This window comes from Salvelinus namaycush, chromosome 40 (genome assembly GCF_016432855.1).
Source record: "Salvelinus namaycush isolate Seneca chromosome 40, SaNama_1.0, whole genome shotgun sequence".
Taxonomy (NCBI): domain Eukaryota; kingdom Metazoa; phylum Chordata; class Actinopteri; order Salmoniformes; family Salmonidae; genus Salvelinus; species Salvelinus namaycush.
In genome coordinates this window covers 4,639,194-4,660,383 of record NC_052346.1, presented here as the reverse complement: position 1 = coordinate 4,660,383, position 21,190 = coordinate 4,639,194, and the positions used below count along the sequence as shown (strand labels likewise).

The 21,190-nt window shown below is 48.1% G+C and overlaps 2 protein-coding genes across 2 annotated transcripts in view; one reads left to right on the top strand and one right to left on the bottom strand.

The window, feature by feature from the left end:
- The first annotated feature begins 4,971 nt into the window (after positions 1–4,971).
- On the top strand, positions 4,972–7,822 carry gja5b (gap junction protein, alpha 5b). The gene has a single exon (XM_038979887.1). The coding sequence runs from the start codon at positions 4,979–4,981 to the stop codon at positions 6,188–6,190; it is 1,212 nt and encodes a 403-aa protein (XP_038835815.1). The 5' UTR covers positions 4,972–4,978; the 3' UTR covers positions 6,191–7,822.
- Positions 7,823–10,835: 3,013 nt separating this feature from the next.
- Positions 10,836–21,190, bottom strand: part of LOC120033451 (B-cell CLL/lymphoma 9 protein-like) — a 42,582-nt gene continuing 32,227 nt past the window's right edge. The window contains exons 6-11 of the mRNA XM_038979811.1: positions 19,688–19,798; positions 18,813–18,972; positions 16,783–16,876; positions 14,150–16,436; positions 13,606–13,854; positions 10,836–13,308 (exon numbers count right to left, since the gene is read on the bottom strand). Of these exons, the coding sequence (XP_038835739.1) occupies positions 12,185–13,308; positions 13,606–13,854; positions 14,150–16,436; positions 16,783–16,876; positions 18,813–18,972; positions 19,688–19,798 (4,025 nt within the window). The 3' untranslated portion in view covers positions 10,836–12,184. The remainder of the gene's footprint in view (positions 13,309–13,605; positions 13,855–14,149; positions 16,437–16,782; positions 16,877–18,812; positions 18,973–19,687; positions 19,799–21,190) is intronic.

The following is a 21,190-nucleotide window of genomic DNA, read 5'->3' as shown; positions in this document are numbered from 1 at the left end:
AGTAAAAGTACAAAATATTTTTTATTCCTTATATTAAGCAAACCAGACAGCACCATTTTCTTGTTTTTTAAATATACAGATAGCCAGGGGCACACTCAAATACTTATACATAATTTACAAATGAAGTATGTGTTTAGTGAGTCCGCTAGATCAGAGGAAAAAGGGATGACCAGGGATGTTCTCTTGAAACGTGTGTGAATTGGACCCTTGTCCTGTCCTGCTAAGCATTCAAAATGTAACTTTGTGTGCTTTTGAGTGTCACGGAAAATGTATGGAGCACAAAATACACAATTTTCTTTAGGAACGCAGTGAAGTAAATGTAAAAGTTGTACTTAATTAGTACTTTAAAGTATTTTTACTCAAGTATTTTACACCACTGGCGCGTGCATGTATGTGTGGATGCATGCCTTGGACAACACATATAACTTTACATTAGCAGTTTCTAAGCCAGCATAGATCTGTAGCATCTGCTGTGACGTTGAAGGATTAAGCCTTGTTTTTGTTAGTAATGAAATATTATCCGACCTGTCAGATGAATTTGAGATCTAAAGTTGACTCTTTCAGGCCAAGGGATTGCAGCCAAAACATATTAAAGCAGTTTATAGTCAACTGCTCTGGCATTGTCTCCAAAGACAAAACCATCCTTGTCTTTTAGACTTTTTGTTTGTGCTTCTGGTGATCATGCTAGCAGCACCGAGCAAATCGGATGATAAACCAGAGAGCACATGCAAGATAAGTGACATGAAATCGAGCCGAAAATAAAACAAACATGACATAGGAAGGAAAAGAGCAGCAAGCCAAACAATATAGAGAGCAGGAGAAAGTCATAATAGGGAAGTCATACTTTCTCAGAGCTTAGACTATTGTTATTAATAATGGGTGGACCCTTATCCTGATGTAATCTCTTAATATTACATTGTCCTGTGACCTTGAGGCGAAATGTGGCCAACAGTATTCAATGGGCTTCGAGTGACATGAAAGAATGGTGTTGGAGGCTGAAAGGAAAGGACATGATGTCAGACAAACTCTGAGACATCCATAGTTAGATGGTGCTGATGCCTTTGTACACACTATATATACCTTTCTCATTAACCTTTCGTAGAAGCAGTTGACTTTAGACACTTAAATAAGTTGCTTGATAAATAATTAAGCTTCGAATGATTAGTGGCAATTATTCAATCAAAGCTAATTCTCCATATTGTTTAAAGATATAGGGCTATGCTCTGTGAAATTGAAAAATGGTCTTAAGTAGTCTCTTAAAAGTAAATAAGTAAAAGGGACTGAACGATTCAGGAGTCCATTACCGTCATTGGCCAGACTTCTAAAAGTCAAGTAAAAGTGTGGAATTGCGAATAGACTATAAGGATAGGCTAAAGATGATCCAAACCCTTTAGTCTGTAGCTCCCAGGTGGCAATAACTGGGAGTAAATGGTGTGGGTGTCTACCAAGACATAACATAACAAAGTCATGGCTGCTTTACTCTACAATTACAGTACCTCTACGGAAGGCTATCCTTCAGGTGCCAAACTTCAGTAAACCCTGCTGGAGAGATAGTTCACCTTTTTGAAGTTTCATCTTATTTTCTACTTTAAAATGTGAACTATCCCTGATGGGAATATTTTTCATTTGTGACTAACTGGTCTGTATGAAGATTGATTATGTTAATAATAACCTTTTTATGAGCAGTGTGGGAAGGCAAAGGCCCCAGTGGACTGTCTCCCCTATTTCAAATTAGGCTAAGAGTCAAAATCATCTATCTTGCTGTGACTGACCTAGAGGGACCATACTGTATGTATGCCATGACCTCCAGAAATGTGGAAATCGTGTTTGGTGTGGAGTGTACAGCAATCAAGCCACATTGTGTAGATCTAGACAACATGGGTCTGCGAATGATTTAATAAATAAAAAAATCTTTAACCTTTCTTTAACTAGGCAAGTCAGTTAAGAACACATTCTTATTTACAATGACGGCCTAGGAACAGCAAGGAGCATAAGAGTGAGAACAAGAATGATAAGGGAGTCAAGGAGCTTTGGGACAGACACAAGACAAAATGTAGAATAAAGGATTTCCTTATATCACAGAACAGAAAGAACCACCCTGTCCTCTCCTATCAGGTGTCCCAGACTGTTTTCAAGGTATTTCCCCCTTCTCTCTCCATTCAACAGCTGCCCTCAGTATCAAGAGCACAGGAATATAATTGCCATAAGGGACATTCCCATTTAAGTCAATGTTCTGTGTAGCCATGAGTGTGAAATTGCCGTGGTCTGACGGGCTTTGTCCATTCTAGTTTTCTGATTTATACGGAATTCAGACAAGCACCAAGCACTGTAAAGCGAGCATCATTGTTCTCCTTCCCGAGGTTAACAACAGAAGGAGCAGGGCGGAAGGGCAGAGGGAGCACCTTCTTCCTCCCTAAAGTACCCCCAGCTGCCAAGACCCCAGTCAGGTACATTGTCCTGGTGCTGATCTAGTAAGACGGGGCCTGCAAAGTGCCAACAAGCACTGAGGAAAAGCATAATGAGCTGGTCTGGGGTATTTATTTTGAACACTGACTGCTTGGCCTGCTTGGTGTGAGAAAAACCGATGGAAGAGTTTTTTCTCAAAGCGCAGAGATGAGCTTTTCTGAGACTCGTTTTCTTGAGTACGGGCGATTTCCTTTTAAGCGCCTTGGCAGTAGGAAATCATATTGTTTGACATTGCTTCCTCGACTGCCTAGGGGGAGACAGGATGGCGACCAAGACCCCTCAGACAGAAATGTAAAGGGAGGTGAGTTTCTATGGGAAGTGAGTCGGTCTCAATGACTGTTGTCAAACTGATTTTTTAAATAGACGTGCACCAGCAGTAAAAACCATTCTTCCCCCTAGAAATAAATTCCAGGTTATTTTGCCATGTTTGAATAGCCGTTTCTATAAACCAATATGGACCAGTATTAATTCTATTATGTCTTATAAAAAACGACTTTCCACTCAACCATAGTTCCCACAACTTGCCTGAGGTCACTGTCATGTGGCCACTAGAGCTTAAATCGTCCTCACACACAAACTACTGGTCCGCTGTAGATAAAGAAGGGAAACGCTATTACCCCACTCCCTCTTCCTCAGACACACACACACATGTGCACACACACATGCACTTACAGACACACACACACACACACAGTCTAATCAACACCCTCATTTGAGCTTAAAGAGCACTGATCCTGCAGCTCCATACTTTCCATTGGTCCTGCCCTTCAGGAGAAGTGAGGGAGAAAGAGAGGGAAAATGCTACAAAGTTACAGTAATACACAGTCTCGTCTAGAGAGAAAGACTGAGGATCTATACAGTCTGAAGAAAATACAGCCTTCAGTGCCAGATGGATTTTAGTCGAAGAAAGGTTTAATGTCTCTGCTGGTAAGACTGAACACAACTTCTTAGCAGTGAACGCAACCTTAACTTGAACCACTTGGTCTGTACAACGGTAATTATCATACTGCATAGCTTGTCAAACATCAAGCTTGCATAGCTGTCTTTTTACATATGCTATTTAGTTTAATAAAGGTTTTCTCTGTGTGCCTACTGTATGAAACTAAGTACTATGAAAAGTTGTTCAATAGACACTACTTAAGTTTATCCTTTGTTTGAGTGTGAGTGGGGGGAGTCTGGAGTACACACGACTGTACTGTCTGTGCTGATGGAGCCGATGTGGAATCGCCAGCTGGTGAACTGTGTGTGCTAGTAGTGTTCAACATAGAAGTAGCTGTTTCCTTTGCTCTGCAAGGGCCAAGGCTTTGGTATCGGGGCAGGTAACGCTGCTAGTTCGAGTGCAGATGTAAAAGAGCTGACAGTAGAGTTCATGGAGTGATGAAATGGTAAAGCTCCGGTGTTCATAAGTTAGACCTGAACAACCACCAAAAAGAAGAACACTTTCCTATACTAAAAATAATATAGTTATTTACTGTATATTGTCATATGACCATATGACGTCTGTTATTGGAAAATGCTTTTGAGGGAACGGATCCTTTGGAAATGTCTTGACTCAGTTCTGAGACTGATTCATTTCTATCAACAGAAACAAAGTGCATCGATGTATTAGTGCTTAGCTCTTTATACATGTTTTACATCTTCCTTATTGACTTTGTTTGTTTTCAATGTGTCAAGAAATACGCACCACCAATCTCTGGCCAAAGGAAATGTAAATCAGTATGTCTCACTCTTTCCCAGGCTAAGTAATGCAAAGATAAGCCCTGTGACATGTTTATTTCTGTGTTTCTGTTGACTTTAGACTTCCTTAAAACTGACATCCGATTTCCCAGATTGCTGGGCCAGGCAGGGCTGTGGGAACATACTTGGCTCAAACTAGGTCAGTCTACTGAGCCCACTGTGGTCACACAGGGGGGAAAAGTCTATTAATGTACCCACTCCACAGCCCCAAATACATCGCCTGGTACAAAACAGCATAGAATCGTTAACAGCATCACTCAGTACAGTACAGCACAGCATTGCTCAGTATAGTACAGCACAGCATTACTCAGTACAGTAAGGTACTGTACACAGAGCAGCTCAGCACAGCACAGAATACTTTGGTGTAATGAAGAGAAACTTGGAATCCAGCCACAATAATAACACAAGTCAACACTGCATGACACAAGTGTGACAAGTCACAAAGTGTGACAAGCCATGAAACAGAATAATCAAATGTCCTGAAAAAAGAAACACAAATAAAATATCCCACAGAACAACAGCACTTTCATTCAATGCAGAAGTGTAATTAATGTATCTATAAGTGCAGTAGATCGTAGTTAACGTGGTCCCAGATCTGTTTGTAATGGCTTGCCAACTCCTATCGTCAGTGGCATACCAGTGACCATCGGAGTTGGAAAGACAACGCAAACAGATCTGGGACCAGGCTAGACGGTAGTTATAGATGGTGACTGACTGTTCCCTGACTGCTCTACTCTCTCCCAGGCCGTTCCAGAGGTGTGGTGTGTGACGGGTGATGGCCGACTGGAGTCTCCTGGGCAACTTCTTGGAAGAGGTGCAGGAACACTCAACGTCTGTGGGCAAGGTGTGGCTCACCATCCTCTTCATCTTCCGTATTCTGGTCTTGGGCACGGCCGCCGAGTCGTCATGGGGCGACGAGCAGGAGGACTTCACCTGCGACACGGAGCAGCCCGGTTGCGAGAACGTTTGTTACGACACGGCCTTCCCCATCGCCCACATTCGCTACTGGGTGCTGCAGATTGTCTTCGTGTCCACACCGTCGCTCATCTACATGGGCCACGCCGTGCACACGGTGCGCATGGAAGAGAAACGCCGGCGCAAGGAGCAGGAGGACCAGGGGGGAGGGGACGGGGAGGAAGGAGGGGAAGGAGGAGAGGAGAAGCATTATCTGGAGCACGGGGAAGACAAGGGGGGAGAGTGCGGGAAGGAGGGCAGCGGCATGGGCAGGGTGCGTCTGCGCGGGGCGCTGCTGCAGACTTACGTGTTGAGCATCCTGATCCGGACGCTAATGGAGGTGGTCTTCATCGTGGTGCAGTACATCCTCTACGGGGTCTTCCTCAATGCCCTGTACGTGTGCCACAGCCGGCCCTGTCCACACCCGGTTAACTGTTACGTCTCGCGGCCCACGGAGAAGAATGTGTTCATCGTGTTCATGCTGGCCGTGTCGGGCGTGTCGCTGTTTCTCAGCGCCGTGGAGCTCTACCACCTGGCCTTTAAGCAGTGTCAGAGGTTTCTGAGGAGGAAACGACAACAGCAACAACAACAGCAGCAACAGCTGCTACAAGGACGCACGCCCTCAAGTGCTACGGTCATCACCGCTGAACCTGACAGCCCACCCCGTCCATCCATGCCCTGCACCCCGCCCCCAGACTTCAGCCAGTGTGTTAGCTCTTCCCCTCACACACACCCCATGCATTCCCAATCCCACCCCCATCCTAGCTGCCCCCCCTTCAACAACCGGCTGGCCCACCAGCAGAACTCAGTCAACATGGCCACTGAGCGCCACCGTGTTGTCCACAATGACCTTGAAACGGAAGACTTCCTGCACGTGACCTATGAGGGGCACGCCGACACACCCAACGCCTGCACCCCGCCCCCTTCGCTGCTCCAAAACGGCTTCCAAAATGGTTTCCTGAAGGACAAGAGGCGTCTGAGCAAGACCAGCGGCTCCAGTAGCCGTGTGCGACCGGATGACTTGGCTGTATAGCCCCAATTCCCAACACACACACTGTCCCTGGATCGTTTCAAACACACACACAAGACTGGGATGACTATGACTCATCTGTTGTGGGGGACTAATTTGAACACTGCATGGCACAAGTCAACAAAGTCACAAAGTATCACAAGTCATGAAACGTAATACTCGAACTAATCAAACACAGCTGTAGAGGGGTTAGTGCCTTCATATTTAGCCCTCAGGACTAATCCACTAATGTGACTGTCTGAGACCTCTGTCTGACTGCGTCCTAAATGGCACCCTATTGCCTATATCGCGCACTACTTTAAACCAGGGCACATATAGCTTTGGTCAAAAGTAGTGCACTATATAGGGGAATAAGGTGCCATTTGAGACAGAGACATTGACTCTGACTGCTGTCGCGGAGTCTCTCCCTGAGAGACAGGGGGGCCTTGTGCCAGACCTGAGAATGAGTGGGTCACTGCCGCACTATCAGCTCTGTGACACTGACTGGCTGCTGGGGACAGCTAAGTGGGACAGATGACAGCCAGTCTGTTACTCAGAGAGAGAGAGATATGTGAAGGACGGCTGCCTGTCAGTGACCCACAAACGCAACGCGTAGACGAATGCTCTGCGTGTGTCAGCTCGCTCTCTCTTACCGCATGCACACGAACACGAACACACACACTACTTTTACCAGAGGCACGCAGACACTTTCGTCGGCATACAACACAAACACGCAGACACACCATGTGAATCCTGATGTTGTCATCACTTCCCACCAGAGATCCAATAGGACCTACAGGGATGACCTACAGGGATGAAAAAAATGATTTTCTTGTGTACTATGTGTGGTTAAAGAGAGACAGACAAACTACAACCTATTCTGATCAGGGCTTTATTTATGTGGAGCCATCATAGGTTAAAGCAGACATCACAAGCTTCCCAGGGTGTGGGGAGGACAGAGTTCGTAGTGCATAGTTCAGATACCCTGACTGACCTGGTGCCCCGTTTCCCAAAACCATCTTAAGGCTAAATTCATCGTTAGAACCTTCGTTGGAGCATCATTATATCTCAGAGCTTTTTCTCAAAACCATCGTTATTAACTTTGCATTTGAAAACGCTCGTAATCTAATGACTGCCTCAGACAACTCCTAGAACAGCTAAGTGCGTCAGATGCTTTTTCGCCCTCCCTCGTCACTTTATACACACAAATCTCTGCTAAATATTGAATCGCATGGTTTATATGTCTCTGTGACGCCGATAACTTCAGAACAAAGTCGACTAGAAATACAAAGATGCCAATGTGTTTACAATTGATACAAACAAGTGACAAATACGCTTCAAATGAAAACCGAGATGACTGCATTAAAATATAAACAGTAGGCTGCAGGCCTATTTTAATAATATTGAAATACATTTAATGTTCAATCAATTGAGTTCTATTTTGTTCAGGGGCACAACTTTGGTTTTAGAAGTGGGGGGGACATAATAAAAATAAAAAAGTTTTTATCCAGTCAGATATACACTCAAAACAGCCTACCCGACCGCTCGGAGGAGTCCGCATGGTCCTAAAGCACAGCGTTGCATCGTTTTGTATCATATTCCAATGATATGGGGGGACAAAAATGCAATTTCGGAATGTAGAGGGGGGGGGGGGGGGGGGGGCATGTCCCTCATCCCCAGTGAAAGTTGCACCCCTGATTTTGTTACTTGTAGGCTACTGTCAGTATTTGTCTCAACATATTCCCTGATGTGTGTGCGCAATGATGTGCCAAATCGGTGATTTAGTGCATTTTCATTGGGTAAACATTATTCATAATAAGCTGCCTCAATAGGAGCTGTAGTATTGTGAAATAATGATAATGTTAAGAAAATATTTGAATGGAGAAAGCTGATCCGAGACCAGCGCTCCTTTTCTTTCGAGCCTATCAGTATCAATGCTCCAACGACGCACTTTGCGACCGTTCTCTCTGCGTGGTGTTTTGGCAGACGCATGTTACATCTTCCTTCTGTCGTTGTAGGAAAGATGCATCATTAAAACACTCATAACCCAAACCGGCTGCGCGCGTGCGCCATCGTGCGCTATTGTGCATAAATGTATTTTGCCCCCCCCACACCAAACGCGATCACGACAAGCAGGTTAAAATATCAAAACAAACTCTGAACCAATGACATTAATTTGGGGGCAGGTCGAAAAGCATTAAACATGTATGGCAATTTAGCTAGTTAGCTTGCACTTGCTAGCTAACATTAATTTGTCCTATTTAGCTAGCTTGCTGTTGCTAGCTAATTTGTCCTGGGATATAAACATTGAGTTGTTATTTAACCTGAAATGCACAAGGACCTCTACTCCTACAATGAATCCACACATAAAACGGCCAACTGAATCGTTTCTAGTCATCTCTCCTCCTTCCAGGCTTTTTCATCTTTGAACTTATATGGTGATCGCATCTAAACTTTCATTGTATTACCACGACAACCAGCAACAAAGTTCGTCTTTCAATCACCCACGTGGGTATAACCAATGAGGAGATGGCACGTGGGTACCTGCTTCTATAAACCAATGAGGAGATGACTTTCAGCGTGATATGCGTCAGAAATAGGAACGACTTCTATTTTAGCTCTTGGCGTCTCAGACGCTCGTTGGCGCGCACGAGCAGTGTGGGTGCAATAATTGAATAACATGCCGCTCGCGCACGCAACGTGTCCGGTCTGGTCAGCATGATCGCTATCGGAAAACCGGGCAGAGACCTTGAACGTGATCTTGCCAAACAAGTGCCTGTCTATTGTCAAGGAAATACCGTTTTAGTGCATCACTGTCAGCTCGTGAGTTAGCAGACTGAAGAGCAAGCCAGAAAGGAATTCTCTTAATATTTGGAAAGTCATTCCCTTTCAGAATTATCAAACAGAAGGGCTGATATATATATATATATATATAATAGGATCTAGCTTTTTTATCTGGCAAAGTATGTGGTCGAAAACTGAAATAGTTTTGCACTGGTTTACTGAATCTGTGTGTATAGTCTTTTAAAAAATCTCAGATTTACATTTTGAAATGTTTAACTAAATCTAAATAAGAATTAACCCAAAAAAGTTGTCTAGCTAATTTTCAACACATCTTTGTTTAATGTGAATTATATCGTATTGGGGTGGTGTCATTGCAATCACATTTTTGTCAACTTTGCACTTTAGCAAAAAGCAATGTGAAAATCTATGTATCTTTAGTGTTACAAATGTTTTCATGTTCATTTTGTATATAAAAGTATATATTGTCTGCCGTTAGAAACACATTTAACCGTGACACATGATAGGAATTTGCAAGCTACGTCTTATCTACTCATGTTTTAAGTATAGCGATTCTATTTTGCACACTGATGACAATAATGTTCACTGTTCTATCTGCACTATATTGTATATTGACTGTGTGTACGTAAAGACCACCGATTCTCTTCGCATTAAGACAAAATGTAAGACGAGCACAAACTCAATATATACATCCCATATGTACCATGCACTGTATTTGACTGATATTTTCGGACCTATGAACACACCTCATCTGAGATAATTGTTTTTAACTGGCCTCTTATCGAGCAACAGGGTCAATCATTTGAGTTTCAGTATCAGTATCCATTTGTCCTGATCTTTTATAACCCCTCGTTATAGCCATATTTAATATGTGTGTATAAACCAGAGGCATGAATGCCAGGCTTCACAGCTGCAGGACACACTTACCCTCTCTAAAATTAGTCGAGGGCAAAGTCCCCTTGGCCAGGCTGACGGACCAGGCTGTTCTCTGGAATGCTGGGTAATTATAGTGCCTTGGTGGACATTTGGAGCCAGAGGAAACCTTGAGAACTGATTCCCAGTGTTTTATACGTTTTGATAATAGGCTAGGGAACTATTCCAACGTTTCCCAGGGCATGGTCTGGATGGGAGCCAAAGAGAATTCCCTGGGGGTTGGTTAACTTACATACAATGAGTATGTATGGACATTCAATGGAAATAGTCTCAATACCTGTGCTTGAATTCACAACTTATCTCAGAGTAGCAGTGCCGATCTAGGATCAGTTTAGACACTTTGAGGAATACGGGCCCCGATTGTATAGTTATCATTTTGGCCTGATACACTCGAAGCATTATTTCAACACGGGATTAAAATCACTTGCCAACACCAGTCTGTCAGATATTGCTGCCAGTTCCAATCTTCAATAACAAAAAGGGTTTAACAATGCACTAGGCTCTATTGAGCAGTAGTTCAACCAGGTACCCCTGGGGGTGCTTTGCCTATCCACAGGGAATAGTCGAAGAGACTCAAAAGACCATAGGCTTACTGGTGCAATGCACACGTGGGGGTACTTCAGGGAACAAAATGTGCTTGGTGGTACAGTAACCCAAAAAGTTAGAGAACCACTGGAGTAGAGTACCAAAATATGATAGTTGTTGGCATGGGCCCCGGAACTCTTAAGAATGGGATGTAAGCACCACTGACCAGTGTTTCTCCACTAGGTGGCCATATTGCTCTATACAGTGTGAGATCCATTGCAATCGACACAAAGGATTTTTCCGTATAGTTGATGGAAAATGACATTAATCATACGTAGATTACACCTCCAAAAAGGTGTGATTGACTGGTGTGCTAGGGGAAAACAGTATACGACACAACACAGGCCACTTGTATACCAAACAATAGATTTTATTTGTCTTCCAACACCACAGCCCTGTACCAAATTCAATGGAGTCACATGACAATGTGTGAACACAGGAGAGGCAGGGACACAGACACAACCCATTACCTCATTTTCTGTTTCGTTTTTTTGTGTGTGACATTTTTGTTTAAAAAAAGTATGCAAAATTCCATGGTCACCCCTCCAAGTAATCCAGACATGGTTAAGGCTGCTTCTTCTTCACTCTCCTCTATGTACTCCTAGCCTGGAAGGGTGAGAGCAGAGGCTTTACTTACTGCCGTGTCCATTTGTCCGTTAGGGCTGAGAGGGGTTTGAGGTGTGACAGACATCACCCCCCCCAACCCACAACCCCATATCCAATTCTAGGCCTCATCAGCACCTCACTGCGTATGCCAGAGAATCACCCATCCTACCAAGTGTTTTTTGACAATAAAAACAGGAGAAAGGAAAACACTTTCTTTACAGTTAAATCATGTTTGTGCTTTTTCAATAATACTATTATCTGTATGAGGTCATTGTTTGGCATATCATGTAGAGTAACAAAGGAAAATGCAGTTTTTAAAATACTTTGACCCCCCCTACATGGTAAACAGCATTTCAGAGTGGGAGTTGCAGCGACATTTGGCTACCTACCCCCCCCTTTCCACACCCCCACCCTCCTTTACAAAAGAAGATGGGAAAACAGAAACTAGAAGTCACTAGTAAAATCCCTTTAACAACACAATTACTGTACACCAATACAAAGAGCATTGAATCTGTGGAGGGTAGTGATGAGATGAGATGTAAACATACAGCCAAAAATGGGACAAAAAAAAAAAAAAAAGTAAAAAAAAAAAAAATGGTGACCTTTTTGTCTTTTCATTCAGTTCGTTGTGTTTTTAATGCTTGTTCTTTACATTTCGTAATTTAGCTGTTCTTATAACAACAGTACAACTACGGACCTCTGGTCCCGGGTCATCCCTTGAGTTTTTATGAAGAGGCCCATTTCCTATCCGCCCGTAGAACACTGGAGCTTAGACTCGTGCCGTACATTCCACGTTTTCCCAAACAGAGAAAGATCAGTCCCCTCTGAAATGGTGTACATCCGCCTTCCCCTCAGTGTGAACACGCTGCAGTTCCACCACCACACCCGACAGACTGCTAAACCAGCCCAAAAGTGTCTCGGGATGTGTGAGTATGTGCCAGAGTGAAAGTATGTGTCCCCAGTCCACACAACAACCCGCCTAAGAGAGCACAAGTCTCATGTGTATTCCTTTGTTGGCGCAGGTTCTAGACTCCAGGTTCTAGACTCCTAGGTTCCGAGTCAGGTCTTTAGTTTCTACTTGGCTGTAGCAGCTCAGAACATGAGGTTCCCGGGGTTTCCGGGACCAGGGTTGAAGCCCATGCCCATGTCCCCTGCCATGCCGCGAGGCCTCATCTGAGGCGGCATCATCATAGTCTGCTGGGGGCCACCCATGCCGTGGAGTGACATCATCATGTTGGGCGAGCCCACGGGGCCCGTGTGATTGTACATGGGCCCCCCCCTCTCTTTAACCTGCATCATCCCCTGCCCAGGTCCTCCCATCATGCCCGGCTGCTGCCCCGGCGACAGCATCCGGTGCTGGGGTCCCATCATGCCCTGGGGCATGAAGCCGGGGTGACCCGGGTGTGGCTGCCGCATGGAATTGTGGCCAGGGTTCCCCATTGGCATGTCTTGGGGCCCCCCCATGTGGCCAGGGCCCGGCGGACCCCCCATCCCCTGCATGGGCATCCCCATCCTGGGGTTCCCCTCCACCATCATTCCCTGCATCTGGGGAGGGAAGCCCTGGGGGCCGGAGGGGTGAGGAGGTTTCACCCCCGGGCCTTCGCCTCCGCGGGGGAAGTAGGACAGAGTCTGGCTGGGCTTTTCCGATGGGATAATCCGGGAGAGGTCAAACTCTGGCATTCCGGTGGCTCCCGTTCGCATGACCTCGTGGAGGTCGTTATCGTTGTTGAACATGTTGAAGTCCTGGCCTCCTCCAGGGGTGTTGGGTTTACACATGCCGCCCGGATCCCCGCCGGGGCCCATGTTGCCCATTCGGCCCATCTCCACCTGGAAACCCATGCCGTGAGGGAAACCACCCTGGGGCCCGGGGCCGTTGTGGGGGAAGGGGACCTGCTGAGGAGGAGAGTGGCCAGGGGGGAATCCCTGGCCTCGGTGGGGGAAGCCCATACGGCCCTGAGGTATCATCTGAGGGTTGCCCATCCCTGGGTCCTGCCCGCCGGGCATCATCATGCCGTGGGGCCCCATCATGCCCGGCCCCATGGGCACCTGGTGGGGTCCCCCCATCGGGTTGGGCGAGGGCATCTGGTTAGGCATGCCGTGGGAGAGGGGCTGGGAGCCCATGGTGTTCATGCCCATGGGGCTGAGAGCGGGCATGGGGCCTTGTGACGTGGGAGCCATCATGCGGTTGTGGCCTGGGTGGTGGTTCATTCCCATACCTATAGGAGGCAGCAGAGAGACAGGCAGGGTGAGATCACTACATTCAAACCATAAAACAAAGAGCAAAAACATAAAATGCTTAAGCATACGCTTACGCCTCAGTATAGTGAATGTTCCAGGTTCCAGGGGTATGAGTAGAAGAAAATTGGAAAGGTGCAAATTTGGATACAGATATGTATAGGTATTTATGATTTGTGACGCGTTAACGGAAAATGGCCTGGTCTAAACGGCTACCTCTCTGGTACAGCTGTGTGTGTGTTTGTATGCCAAATATAACAGCATGTTGGAGCTCTTACCAGACATGTTCATGGGTGGCAGGTTCGGCGAGCGGGCCGGCGGCGAGTCGTCGTCCGAGCTCGCCACCGTTTTGATGGCGTCGTGGTAGAGGGGCGTGGAAGTGGGCATGGCGAACTTGGACATGCGTGACATCATGATGGACAGGGGGTTCTGAGATATCGTGGGCTCAGGGGGCAGGGCGTAGGGGCTGCCAGACGGAAGACTGGAAGCACTACTGGAAGGGGGTGCTGTGGTGGGACCATTCCCTCCTGAAGGGGAGAGTGAGAGGACGACGAGAAGGGGGGAGAGAAGAGGGAGAGGAAGAGAAGGGGAGCGAGAGAAGAGGGAGAGAGAGGAGAGATCAGTTACATAAATCCACTGTATCTTCTTATGCAGAGCATACGTAGGGCTGAATCCTAATTAAACTCAAGCTTTCACACAAATCTCCCATTGCCTGAGTCTGAGTTAAAAGCACAGATCTCAAGTCAAGATTCAGTCCATAAAGCACAATCTACTGAACTGAATTGACGGAAAGCTAACAGAGGAGAAACTTCTGGGACTCACCTTGCTCCACGTTGCCCATCATGTTGGGTGAGGTCATGCTGAGTGGGGGCTGCTTGTTGTTCTGGGGGATGCCTGGGCTCTGCATGGGGGGCTTGGGAGATGATGTCCACCCTGGGGAGGGTGCCGGGAGCGAGGGTGACTTCATGTGGACGGGAGAGGCTCCGGCCGAACCCATCATGGGGGGAGACTTGATGGAGGCAGCGGCCGCGGCCACTGCCGCCGCCGAGGGCCCCTGGAGCATGCCGGCCAACTGGGAGGGCGTCTGGGGGGACTTGAGGTTCCCAGAGGGCGAGCCCAGCATGGGGGACTGGACCTGCCTCAGCGTAGGGGACTTGAGGGGGTTGATGTTGGGTGAGTTAGCCTGGCCGCCCTGGATGTCCTGAGGACCCTTGCGGCCCCCCATGTTCCTCTGGTTGGGAGGCGGGCCCGAGTTGGGGGGCATGTGGCTGAGGCGACCGTTGCCTCCGTGGTTGGGTCCTCGCTGGTCAGGGCCGAAGGGGGGTTCGACTCTGGGGCACCTAGGGTTCCCTGGCCCGTGAGGCCCCATACCTGGGAAGTGGCGGTTGGGGCCCATGTTGAAGTCCCCTGGGTGGTGCCCCTGGTCAGGGAAGGGAGGCCCTTGCATCATCTTCTGAGGGCCCATGTTCTCTGGCATGGAGCCTCCTCTCATCTTCATCATCTCCTCGGGGCTCATGTTCATGGGAGGCTCCCCCCTCATCTTAGCCTGCATCATCTGGGGGTTGGGCCCCATGTTCATGTTCCCGGGGCCCATGCTGAACTCGGGGCCCATGTCCCGGCCCAGGCCCTTGACAAACTCCATCCTAGAGGATGGGCTCATTGGGCCAACGTCGCTAGGCATTCTGGGAAACATCATGCCTCCTCCGTTAGGGCCGTTGCCGGGGCCGTTCATTGGCCCCCGGGGGCCGTTTCCCCCCATCATCCTGTTCATCTCCATGATCATGCCCGGTGGCAGCCCCATGCCCTGCTTGTCACCCCCCATGCCCTGCTGGAACATGGCCTCCTGCACCGCCTGTGGGTTGGGGAACCTCTCCACCCGACCCCCTGGCCCTACAAACGGCCCCTGTCCGGGCAGGAAGCCCCTGCCGTCGCCCATGTTGGGTCCCATGTCGTCGGGCCAACTCATTCCAGGCCGGGGCCCCCCGGGGTTGGGGCCGCCCTCCATACCCGGGTTCATCATGCCAGGAGGGAAGCCGCCGGGCATCCTCTGCATGTGGGGATGCATGGGGCCCCGGGGGCCCATGCTCATCTGCTCTGGGAAGTGCTCGGGGCCCCACATCTCCCCAGCTGAATTGATCTGGTAGGGAGGCGGGGGCCCGCGCATCATGGGGCCCCGGGGGCCTTGTTGGTGCATCATCATGTCGCCCATGGGCCCCCGGTGCTGCATCTGCTCCTGCTTCCTTTTCTTCTCCTCGTAGAACTCCTGCTGCAGCTTCAGCCATGCCATCTGCTCCGGGTTCATCCCTGTGTGATCCCTGTGCTCACCGCCGGGCCCTCCGTGAGAATTCATAGGCGGTCCAGGAGGCGGAGGCCCCAGCTCGTCCGGGGAGAATGACATGTCTCTGAGGCCTCCGGGCCCAAACGTAGTGCCATCGGAACGGGGCCCCACAGGGCCTCCAGGCTTCCCCAGGCTCTGGGACTGGGCCATCATGGCCTGGAGGGGGCCCTGCTCCCCAGGCTTCTTGGGCACCCCCTCCATCATGCCAGGGTTGGGCCCAGGAGGCCCGCCTGGGTTGCCCTGCCCCATGGCTACCATGTCTTTGAGGGATAACTCCTTTTCATCGGGGAAGAGCATGCGCTGGATGTCCCGTAGCGTCTGCAGGGAGCGTTCGCGGTGCTCCAGCTGCTCCTGGGACAGGCCCTCAGAGTTGTCCCCCATGCTGGACATCAGCTCGTGTGCCAGCTGCTGCTGCTGGGCCGTGAGTTTGGCGTCGGCACCATTGGGAAGGTCCAGAGAGGGGAAGCCCTGTTGGGATGCCCCAGAGGGGGTCTGGTGGCCGGGCGTCCCTCCAGGGTTGCTATTAGCGTCGTGGGGCGTGCCGTTCTGGGGGCCTCCACTCTTAGAGTCCATGCCCCCAGAGGAGGCCCCGTCCTGGGGGAAGCTCCCAGGCTTGGCCCCCTGAGGCTGGGTCTCTGCTGGCTGCTGTTGGCCTGGTGGAGGTGCTTTGGAGGCCTGCTGGTGGTTCTGGTCAGAAGGGTGAGATGACTGCTGCTGGGGGGCTCCACCCAGCTGCTTGGAGTCACCCCGAGGGGGTCCCATCTGATTATTCTACAACACAGGGTGAGGGCGAGAGAGGGGTTGGTGGGGTTACCAAATGTTCCCGCTCACTGACACGTACACATTAAGAGAGGCTTATCAAAGCATGCCAGGGTGCATAATTAATATAGCTTAAAAAAATACAATTATTTTGAGTTGGACAAATATCATAGCCTTGTCCGAACCACGCTTAAAGTTTTAGCATTGTTATATAACATTATATTACCAGACCAACAAAGGGGCACAATACAAATGGTCTGCTAATGGCAAAATGACAGATTTTTGATGATACCCCAAATGGTATGATAAATAACAGGCTAGTTAAATGTGGTTTTGTATTGAAGTGGGTTAGACTTACCACAGGTAGATGGGGCTTGTTGCCCTTGGAGTTGTTGTTCATGTGGAAGGCAATGATGTTGTCCGAGTGGCCCGTGAAGACCGCATCAGCCGCCCTGCAGACAGCGGAGCACACTCATGAGTAGGTGTGTGTGCACGCGTTTCAAACAGGCAACAGGTGCAAGAGGCTCATTTCAAAATCAGGTTAATAAATGAAGAATTGAAACCCATCATCAAAGTCATATATTGGAGCACAATTGTGAACTATACACACTGCAGACATTAAAAAAGTTCAAATGCAAACTTTTTTTTCTCTCTTTTGTTCTGGGTAACAATTAGGTACCTTACTGTGAATGTTCTCAATGAAAATGGTCAAAAAGAAACAAAAAAACGACTTCTTAGCAAAGGGCAATTTCTCAAGCAAGAGTTTAGCTAGGACTGTCGGGGAGTGGTCTGCGTGGGGAGGGAAAAAAGCTCTTATTGTTCTAGTAACTAAGTTACTACATGGTGATATCATGGGCCTTTAAATACATCTGCTTAGCATATTCACTCCTCAGAATCCCAGACAATAGGCAAAAGGAATGGACAGAAGGTGAAAAGGGAAGGCATCTATACTTGGTTTCAATCAGCAATAACCACGAAGGACCCTCAAGACGATCAGAAACCATAATCACCCATCTGCGAATAGGCCACAGCGGCCTCAATGACTCTCTCCAATTACTTCTCCCATTCATGTAGACTAGAGTGCAGAATCTAGAACACCTCCATCCATCTCATAACATTCCAGTCTGGAAGGTGGTGGCAATGCACCCACTACTGGTATGCACACCACCATAACACCCCGACGAGGAAGGAGTCCTTCGTTCACTGCAGCTCAAGGATGCAATCCTACTAATTAGTCTTCTGACTAGTCATATCAGCTCTTTTGCCAATAATTGGGCAAAACATCTGAATTGGGATGCCTGTGTAAACACCGCAAATGTGTTATGGGAGTTCAAGCAACTATAAAATCGGTAATAGCCAGTTGAACTACACAGGTGAACTAAACAGTTGAGCGTTCCATGGTTAGGGACGAGTGGCAGGGCTGCAATGGCCTCCTGTTGTCCACCTCTCCTCATCAATCTATCAAATGCATTTATAAAGTCCTTTTTACATCAGCAGATGTCACAAAGTGCTGATACAGAAACCCAGCCTAAAGCCCCAAAGAGCAAGCAATGCAGATGTAGAAGCACAGTGACTAGGAGAAACTCCCTAGCAAGGCAGGGAACTCTCTAGTAACCTAGAGAGGAACCAGGCTCTGAGGGGTGGCCAGTTCTCTTCTGGCTCTGCCAGGTGGAGAATAAAAGAATACATAGACATTAAGGCTAGGTCGTTCTTCGAGATGTTCAAACGTTCATAGATGACCAGCAGGGTCAAATAATAGTGGCTATAGAGGGTGCAACAGGTCAGCACCTCAGGAGTAAATGTCAGTGGGCTTTTCATAGCCGAGCATACAGAGGTCGAGACAGGCAGAACACACTGATCAGGGGGTTGGCTGGGCTACTCAGGGCAGATAAGTGGTGGGGGAAGAGAGAGAGAGCTTGTTGTCATCACTTGTCAATCAAATGGGACCACCCCACTAGGGGACAACCCGGAGTTTGGGTGACCCTCTGTCATTATTCACAGACAGTCTGTCAGTGACCGGCAGAACACACTGGCTGGCTAGGCTACTCAGGGCAGACAAGGATGTGTGGGGGGTAAAGGGTGTGTGAGGAGGAGATGGTAGTGCACGGGTCAGAGACAAGGGAAGGGGACAACACCCCACACTAAGGTTTCCATCAGGTGACTTCACTTCATTTTGAATGCATTCACTAGTCTCCACCCTTCTCCAGAAGTGTGAACTTGCACCCTCCTTGTCAGATTTAAAAGCATCGGATTGGTCAAAGAAGCATTGGCCTGAGGGAGTTTCCGCCATTGTTAAATCCAGAGAGTTCAGGGTGTGGTATACTTTAATGTACAGATCATGAACAATGACCAATCAACCATACAAACAAACAGCCAGAGCTAGCTTACTTGTTGGCCATCTCTGTGGTGAAGACGTACACAACCTTTGACCCGGGCTTGGGACCGCTGCCGCCCAGCTCCATGCTCTGCCCTCCAACGTTATTGTGTGTCGACGTGGCCGAGCTGAGCGCGTTGGAGTCCAGAGGCTTCATCTCTATCAAATTGCAGTCTGGGGAGAGAAACAGGAAGTAGAGGTGAGAATGAGAGAACACTATGGACCCAGACCATGATGGTCTGGTTGTCTCCAGGTTGTCTCCATTGTGCATCTACATATCGCTGTATGTGGTTCCTTAGACTTTAAAACACTTCTCCAGGAGCGCTGTGAGATCAGATATAATGTGTTCACTGCAATAAATACAACCTGGAACTATTCCGATGAGATATACAGTATCAAGCGTCTCCGAGTAGAATCAGTTCCTCGCTGTCCATGTAGTCTTATTCAAATGTGATCTAAAAAGCTAAACTGCTCCTAGATCAGCACTCCTACTCTGAGACGCTTGACACATACGGCACCAGATCATTAGGCCTGTGTAATCTCATTTAGGAGGGCCATGGGGAGCACTCGGAGCAAATCACGCTTCTGTTCCTTCCCAACCCCAGTTCACTGGTCTGGTCACAGATCTGTTTGGCTGCGTTTACACAGGCAGCCCAACTGACATTTTTTCCACTAATTGGTCTTTTGACCAATCACATCCGATCTTCTCACATCATATTTTTTTCAGAGCTGATCTGATTGGTCAAATGATCAATCTGTGAAAAAGAGGTCTGAATTGGGCTGCCTGTGTAAACGCTGCCAGAGTACCGTTTGTGGCAGTGACCATAGGAGTTGGTAAGACTGTACAAACAGATCTGGGACCAGTTGACCAGGTAGCTACCGTACTTACTAAAGAACCCTGGGTCTTCCTCGTCACTCTCGCCCCCAGAGCACCAGTCCGCTCCACTGTAGGGCTGCCGCCGCTCTGCTACACACAGCCTCTTGGCTCGGCTGCCCAGCTCTACACCAGAGAGAGAGATGAAGGAGCTAAGTCTGGCAAGTGTCAATCAAGCACACCTATAAAGCTGTACTCATTACGACTTACTGATTTTGCCATGCACAAGTGAAGGTAATTGAACAACACATTTGGGCCTAGCTGGTGTTTGATGGGTTTACAATAATGTGATGCAGCATTCATAGCCTGGTTCCAGATCCGTTTGTGCTGCCTTGCTAAATCCTATGGACAATGACGATATGAGTTGGCTATAACAGAACAAACAGACCTGGGGCCAGGCTAGGCGGCAGCATTAACACATTACGACCAAATAACGTGTTGACTATTCACTAGTTCAGATCAATGCTTTCAGCGGACCAATGGGTGGAGGGAGACGAGCTGTGAGGCAGTAAAGTGGGCGGTCCTGATTGATCTCAGAGAGAGAAAGACGGGGGGGGGGGGGGCTGTAAATAATTTAGCCCGGTGTCTTTTAAACAGACAACAATCACAGGGAGCCCAGCGGGACACTGGGGGGGTGGCCTGGGTCGTGTTCATGCGGCAAAACGTTGTGCAACGGAAAACAAAAGCAAGCGTTCAGATCGTACAGCCCCATTTCACTCCATTTTTGAGTGTTTTCTTCCGATTTGTGCCTACCGAATATGACCCTTACCTCTTACCCCAAAGTCTCACATGTAAACAACCAAACATGCACAAACAGTCACTAATTTAAGATAGCATTTTAAACTTTAAAGGCCGGTTTCCCTGACCCAGATTAAGCAGCGTGCTTATTAATGGAGGCTCTCCAATAAGTCTCTATCAAGTACTTTTAATCCAGGACTAGGCTTAATCTGCGTCCCTACAACAGCTCCCGGTCCGACATTGTACATATACTTTAAAATTAAGTCAGTCTCACATCACTAGGAGTGTGCACTGTCGACACACCAAACCACACGCTTTCAAAACTGCAGGACCTTCTGTCCCCACCGCCAGCCCCAAACCTGTGGGCCCCTCCAGGCAAGCAGCTGTGAGCAATGCACTGCAGGCCCCGAGGCCAAGAGCCTGAAAACTTTATGAGGTGGTGTGTGTGTGTGTGTGTGTGTGTGTGTGTGTGTGTGTGTGTGTGTGTGTGTGTGTGTGTGTGTGTGTGTGTGTGTGTGTGTGTGTGTGTGTGAGTGTGTTAGCTGGAGATGGACATGGAGTGGAAGCTCCCTGTGCAGAATGCTCCACATGCTACATCAACAGACGCGCATGCCACAAACAAATGGCCACTGGCACACACCTAAAGCATGTAAATTAAATCAAAAATTACCTAACAATCTACATTAACACTAGGCAATCAAACTGACGTGTCTGGAGGGATATTCTGGGTATTTTATTAATATACACTACACCCATTCCCATTTCTTTTCACATGCTTTT